General features: G+C 53.0%; 2 protein-coding genes across 2 annotated transcripts; one reads left to right on the forward strand and one right to left on the reverse strand.

Moving 5' to 3' along the window:
* Nucleotides 1-2,108: 2,108 nt before the first annotated feature.
* Nucleotides 2,109-3,339, forward strand: BO66DRAFT_319628 (uncharacterized protein; the record flags this gene model as incomplete). The annotated part of the gene is made up of 4 exons (XM_025643651.1): nucleotides 2,109-2,207; nucleotides 2,590-2,784; nucleotides 2,902-3,002; nucleotides 3,261-3,339. The coding sequence occupies 4 exons, from the start codon at nucleotides 2,109-2,111 to the stop codon at nucleotides 3,337-3,339; spliced, it is 474 nt and encodes a 157-aa protein (XP_025505442.1).
* Nucleotides 3,340-3,471: 132 nt separating this feature from the next.
* BO66DRAFT_400403 (uncharacterized protein) lies at nucleotides 3,472-6,648 on the reverse strand (the record flags this gene model as incomplete). Its single annotated transcript, XM_025648716.1, has 6 exons — nucleotides 3,472-4,466; nucleotides 4,556-4,633; nucleotides 4,750-5,174; nucleotides 5,677-5,696; nucleotides 5,847-5,910; nucleotides 6,218-6,648. 6 exons carry the CDS (start codon nucleotides 6,646-6,648, stop codon nucleotides 3,472-3,474), a joined length of 2,013 nt encoding a protein of 670 aa, XP_025505443.1.
* Nucleotides 6,649-7,064: the final 416 nt, after the last annotated feature.

Genomic DNA, 7,064 nt, shown 5'->3' on the forward strand with positions numbered 1-7,064 from the left:
GGTTTGTGTGGTGGTGGGAACTTCCTCCTTCCAGCTACATCCTATTATATTTTCTTCTGCTTTTAAGCATATAGAAGTTCTTCTTCTCTCCCTCCCTCCCTCCCCCCACCTTCTCTTCCCTGTTGCACCTCACCCTCATTCCATTCCGGATTGATTGATCGATTCAATAGAGTGGGTTCCAGAAAAATCACAACGGACCTTGCAAACCAGACCGGAGTGTTTGTTTTCTCCGGTTTTTTTTCCCCTGGTTGTCGATGATGGATCAATCACCCACCCATCAGCCTTCCTATCTGTCCATCAGTCAGATGAAGTGACTCCCTGATCCTTCCTCCTGTCGGAAGGGCACCCCACTAGCCGTATCTTCTCTTCCCACCATCTTCTTCCCCATGGGATTAACAGCCACAACTGGATCTTGCCCAGCCCAGGAGACCCTTCCCTGACCTGGATGAAGCGCGGTTTGGTTACACAACCGACGGTTAGACCGGGATGGGCGGGTTGTATGGATTGACTGTTCGCACATTCCTGCTGTCTTTCTTCTTTGATATCCTTTGTCTGGAGAAAGTACTAAAGTTGAAATCTGACAGTCTCATCTTTGGGATTTGCGATAATGTCTCGGTTGACCACCCACCTACCATGATCAACAAACCGGATTGGATGAGTGGAATCAAGATCCTTCTGAACGTGTGTTCCGTCTCCATGCACATCAAGACAAGAGGGGGATGTTACATGCCAAACCTGAACCTAGCAACTTCATCAGGTCAGTCGAGCATGCAAGTATGGTCTTGGTTCGGATCGCGTGACTCGCTCTCGAGGTACAGTACTCACTGGATTTACGTGCGTTCCATACTTCTTCCCCAACATCATATCATCACATTGTCATGGCCTCCCTCCCTTGTCCTTGAAAGTCGTCAAGAAATGGCCTGACAATCAATCTCGGTAGTTTAGTCCATTTGATCCAATGCAAAGTCGCCCCTTGTCTCCAGACATATCTCCTGACGATCGGATAGATACATACACTCCCCACCATTTCCCCTTGTCTATAGAGTGGGACGGATGACGGATGATTCCGACCCGGGGTTGCTGGGAAACAAACGGCTCTCTCACTCTCTGGTGTTCTATTGTTCGGGTCGAGATGGGGAAGAGGGGTTGTGATGCTCAAATTCTATCTTCAACTGAGGACGAGAAATGGTGCAGCTGCAGCAGATCCATGAGGATCTATTCTTCCAACGATCCATTCCTCCGTCCATACTTTTTCGGCAACCTATGCATCTTATCTATCTTGCTAGGTGCGAGTTAGATCATAGGTAAAGGACAAGATGATACACAAAACAAAGGGCAGATCCTACATCTGATAAATCCTTCCCTTTGGGAACAATTGTGGCAATCCGCCCCGAATCTATCCGTCGTGACTCTCATAGCGAACCGTAACTGACAATCCTCGTTCAGATCCATTCAATCTCGTCGTACAACTAATTCACTGAATTACCATCCATCTCATCCTCCCAGTTCTCAGATCCATTCCGTTCTATTCCATCGTTCATATTGCCGTTCGGAGAAAACACCCACCCCCTAAAAGTTGGTCTACGATGACCAGGGCCATCTGTTTGATTCTCTACAACCCTCCTCCCCCATCCACTATTCTTGTACTCAACTTGCCGACCTCATTAGACAAGAAATCCTTGTTCAGCAGGCGTTCGCCACGCTTTTCTGCGTTTTCACCCGTTATTCTCCCCGATGTTGAATCCAAACCAGGAGACCAGGGGGGTGCGATGGGGGTGGGATCATGGACCGATCGAAATTTTTATATATCTAGGTGTCACTAACCTTTGACCCCTCGAAAAACCAACAACGCATCCACTCTTCATTATTCTTTTCTTCTAATCTCGTTCAGTCTCTGGGCAATCCACGACCCAGGTTCTTTGCCTCTCAATCTGCTCTTCTTTTCATTGTTGTCACTTCCTTTTCCTTCCCGTTCAAGAACTTGCACTGGCACACGACTCGATCCAGCCGTCCTGTCCACTCATTCATCAAAACTTGCAAACAGCAAGACCAAAAGCAATAGTCTCGCTTTCTTTCTCTTCTGGTCGCCTAAGCACGAAGTAAGAAACATGGCTGTGGGCCCTCGAGCCTCCAAGGAAGAGTTTATGCAAGCCCTAGGCTTGAACTCGCATGATCCGCAGCATGAGCAGTATTATCGTGCAATGAGGGTGAGTAGTCTTTCTATTGTGTGTATTCCATGATCGATTGTGTATACACCCTTTCAAGCATGTCTGTCTCCTTGCAACTTCTACCCTGATTACCTCCGTTCACGCTTCTTTCTATACGCGTGTGAGCTCCATGGTGAAGATACGCCAGGCCTCGAACACACTTCCTTTTAAAAAACCATACAAACACGCCTCTTCTACTCCGGACTGTCTATACACAATCTATCTACCCGCCCAGCCATCTATCTCTACCCTAAACAGCCCTCATCCCCATCTCCTCCCCTACCTAACCCAATATCAACCTCCCCCCACCCCCCACCATCATTAAAGACCCCCCAATCCCAATCCCAACATCCAAAACTAATACTCGCCTTCCTAACATCAGGACGAAGCAATCCTAACCTACAACCACCTCAACGAAGACCGCTCCAACCTCCTGGACAGCGTCGCCGCCGACCCCTCCACCAAACCCCCGTATTTCTGGCACCACATCCGCCCCGAGCGACAACGGTGGGGGATCCTCGAGATCGCCCGGAACGCGGGTCCCTTGACCCGCCCGCTGTTCGCTCGCGGGGCGGTCGTCACCTCCGCCACCTCTCCAACCAATACCACCACCGGGGGCGCGGCTGCCACAGGCCCAGGAGGAGGAGGAGCAGCGGGAGCAGCGGGAGGGGACACAACCGGCGGCGGCGGCGAGTACGGACCCAACTGGGTGGCGGGGTGGTTGCTGTACAGCGTGTTTCGGTCCCGGGATGTGCGGAATAATCGCAATCGCAGGCGCGGCGAGGAAAGGGGTAAGTTTGCTTTTTTTCTTTCTTTTTTTTCGGTCTCTTTCTTTCTCATGTCCTCTGGTTGTGATCCCGGAATTTGACCCTTGAAGAAAAGAGGGGGACGAACAAGAAACTCAAAGCCCAGGAGAAGGTTGGAAGTATACATACATACATGTCTATGTGCGGAGTCAAAACTATATACATTGTATCCTGTACACATTTGGAAAACCAAACCAAACAAACGAATATTAACAGAATATCTAGGTCGCTCAAAGTCGCCACAGAGACAACCACAACCGCAGAGTCAGACGAACAGTGGCGTCTCGGGCAAGAAGGAATATTATGATCCGGTGCGGAACGGGTGAAGGCGTGGTCAATTAGCGAAAGTTGTGCGGAGTGAGCGATGAGGATGGAAGAGATGATCGATCAGGTTCGAAAGGACGAGGGCGGTTTAGCCTAGAATAGACTTTTTCGAGCCCCCCAACCATGCCAATCAATTAATCCTCTGCATCATTGTCATTCTGTCGAGAGCCGTTCTTCTGCGCGCGCTCCTGTTTCAAAGCTTCCGTCACGCGCTGGTCACGCTCGTCTTTCAGCTCGTCCCAGTCCTCGTCGTACTCGGCAGCAATGGACTTGATCTCCTTGCGGAGCGAATTGCCCTCGTCGATCAGCGATTCCCACAGCCGCAAATCCACCCCTTTCCTCTCGTAGAGCTTCTTCTGACGCGCATTGATGGTGAAGTCGAGGGCCGACCGGTACGAGATTTCCCGGTTGTGATAGAGGAACCACAGATAGCCACCCATCAGGGTCGACAAACTGACCAGGTAGGTGACGGGCTCCATCGTATCCCAGCCCAGGTCGGTCTCGAAGGTGAGTTTGTACACCAGGCACCACCAGAACGCCAGCACGCCGAACCCGCCCATGGCCACGCGCTGCGCCCCGCGGTGCGCCAAGGCGTCACATTCATGCTTGATGTCCGCGATGTTCTTGATCCGGTCGGAGATCTTCCGCAGCCGCATGCGCAGGAAGTGCGTGCGCTCGTTGAACGAGGGCACCGCCACGTGGATCTGGTGCTGGCCCGCCGGCGCGCCTTCGACCGAGACGATAAACTCCCGCGCGCGGGCGGCGTCGCGGATGAAGTCGCCCACCTCGGTGGATTGCGACCACCGCACAAAGCGATGTTCCATGGACTTCTTACCGCCGCCGGGCTCGCTGCGTCGCAGGTACGTGTACGTGTCGTCGCCCGAGGGCTGCTTCTCCTCTTTGACCTGTCCGAGTTCCTCCAACTTGCGCACCTCTGCCTCGGTGCCCTCGTAGAGCGCTTTCCGCGGCCGGATCGGGTTGTCCTCGAGTTGGAGCGCGATGAAGGAGACGGACGGGGCCCGGGCTTGCCCGTCCTTCGTCTTGATGGGCGGGATCTCGGCTTGAATGAGGCGTTCCAGGTGCGAAAGCGGTTGCTGAGGGTGGATGAGAAAAGCGATGGGTTCGATGTCTTTTGCACACACGCACAGAGGTCAGTCAGCATGGCGCCCTTCTTTTCATGCACACCGCGAAGGCAGAAGGAGATATTCTGGGACTCACCCTTATGGTCACGGTGGTATTTGGTCGACAACGGGAGAAGCAGCTTGAACAATCGTGACGGCGTAGTCAACAGTTTACCTGTGTACCATTTGTTTAGTTCACCTGTTCACCTGGACACCCAAAGCATGACACGGAGACACATGGTAAAGGTAGAAGAGGTTTCAAAGGCAATTTCCATCATCTGATCTACTAACCCTTTGTCATCGCCTGCCCAAGTTTGTCCTCCCCCTTCTGGGCCTTGGACGAACAGACCCCTTCCTCGTCCTCCTCCGGCTTCGCATCCTTGATCTCTAACCGCTCCAATTCTTGCCTCGGACCCTTGGATTGTGGACGCGCATTGATGCTGCTGAACCACCGGGTTTGCCCCGCCGTCGGAGCACCCCGTGCAACAGTCCTCGTGCTCGTGCTCGTGCTGTAGTTGTAGTGCGCCGGCGGCGCTGCTGCGGTCTGGAACTGTCGCCGCCGCCGCCCTGGGCCCGCTTGTACCATAGAAAGTACTATTGACGGCGCAGCAGGGAAGCCGGACTCGGGGCGACTACTACTCCCCCATTGTTGTAGTCGTTGACGAGAGGGAATGGGCGGAATCCGACCTAGTATTGACCGCATGTTGCGGTGAGGGCTTTTTAAGGGCGGCAATTGACAAGAGGCATATAAGTATTATCGGGGAGAACAATTGGGGAGTGGTAGTGTTTTGGAGAGAGAGGGGGGGGGGGGGGGGGGAGATCCTGGAATTCACACAAAGTCAAGCTTTTCACAAGCAATGGGAAGAAAAAGGGGGTCGGTCCATCGACCGGGATGTGGATGAGGAGTTGATATCATCACTCATGTTATGGTAATGGTCATGGTCATGGCAATGGTAATGCTGTCACTCTTCGGCCATTACGTGGATCGTCAGTTGCGCCTTCCTGCCTTGGACGACAACTGGAGACACCACTTCACCCACTTCCCTGCCCTACGTCATGATGTGTCAGCGGCTGTGGCAGTGATGCTTCTTGCCTCAGGCCACAAGGCTTCTTAGGTTTGTGAGTTGTAACCGTACATCCAATCTGACCGTGGTTTCATATGGCTCTTCGGAAGAGAAAAGGAGACAAATCACCACTGTATGTACTGTACATACATACCTGCACTTCTGCACACCTAACTATAGCAATTGAGCGCATAAGCAATTCGTGAGACATCACATTCAGTCGCAGTCCGACAGTCCGACAATGCACACCGCCACCTCCCAGAAAAGACACCGCTAGCCTCCGCAATGCAACCCTCCAACCTTGAAAACATACACAGTACACACATTCATCCCATCCGGGGTGGTTCCTGTGTGATCCCACCCGCAGACAAGTTCCGTCCAATCCATTCTTCCACAATGAGCATTCATCACATTCATCAGATGGGGGCAACAAGACCCAAACCAAAATCAAACAAAAAAGAGACGCTTCGATCTATCGGATATCCGGGTTCGTGGTCATAAAATCATAAAGTCATCGTCATCAAAAGCCAAGCCGGTCTTCCATCTCATCTTGTGCCCCTGTTTCCCTGACTCAACTCTTGTAAAAGCCAAGGCGCAAGAACAAGCTTATTATTTGGGTACCGGCACGGCCAGTGTGCGCCTATAGACCTTTCCCCTCCCTCGCGCCTCCTCCCTCCCTTCAGAAAGCAACCTACCGACTAAACGCCAACGCTCGAGACGGGCCCATCGCTGATTGCCGGTCGCAATCGATCCGGTCCCCTCCATAGCTCTCCGGGCTGCTGCTGCCGCCGCCACTACTTCGGCTCTCGCCACTGGTCGAGGTGTCCGTGTCGTCCACCTCGTACCGGACTTTGCGTCCGGTGCCAATGGCGACCGGAATGCCCTGGATGACACCGCCGTGGTCGTGCCCGGCAGGGTACATGCCGTCGTTGACGGAGAAGTTGCGGCAAATCAGGTAGGCCCGCATCGCTGCATTTTCCCGAGCCAGGGTGTCCGATTCATAGACGGCGTCCGTCTGGTACTCGCGGTTGTTGACTCGGACAATGCACGTATACCCGGTAGCGCCGCTGTATGATTCGTAGAGAGGTTCCGGCCAGCGGCGCCGTCGGCAGAGACCTGTACACATGGTTATTGGACGTTGAACGGTGTGGGAAACCGATGAGCATAAAGGAAACGGGGAAAGAAAAAACAAAGGTCTCAGGCTGCCACCCCCTCGGACTTCCAGGAGAGTGAGCAAATCATAGCTGTGTGAAGTTGAAACCAAGCCCTCACTAGGTAGCCATGGTCTGCTGGAACCTCTGTCCTTCATGACGTGCATAGCAGTAGTGCTCCAGGAGAGGCAAAACAACGGCCACCACCACAACAGCCATCCATGGGAAGCACAGCGAGGGTCATCCGAAGCGGTGACCGTTTGGATCCAATCATAGAAGGCACAAAGGGACCGAACGAGACCTTGTTCGACGAATTGCAAACAGAGTATCTACATACTTGCGAGATAGAGAATATAGTACATCGCGGAAACCTGTCCAGGTCCAATAGGTC

Source organism: Aspergillus aculeatinus, assembly GCF_003184765.1.
Source record: "Aspergillus aculeatinus CBS 121060 unplaced genomic scaffold BO66scaffold_16, whole genome shotgun sequence".
NCBI lineage: Eukaryota > Fungi > Ascomycota > Eurotiomycetes > Eurotiales > Aspergillaceae > Aspergillus > Aspergillus aculeatinus.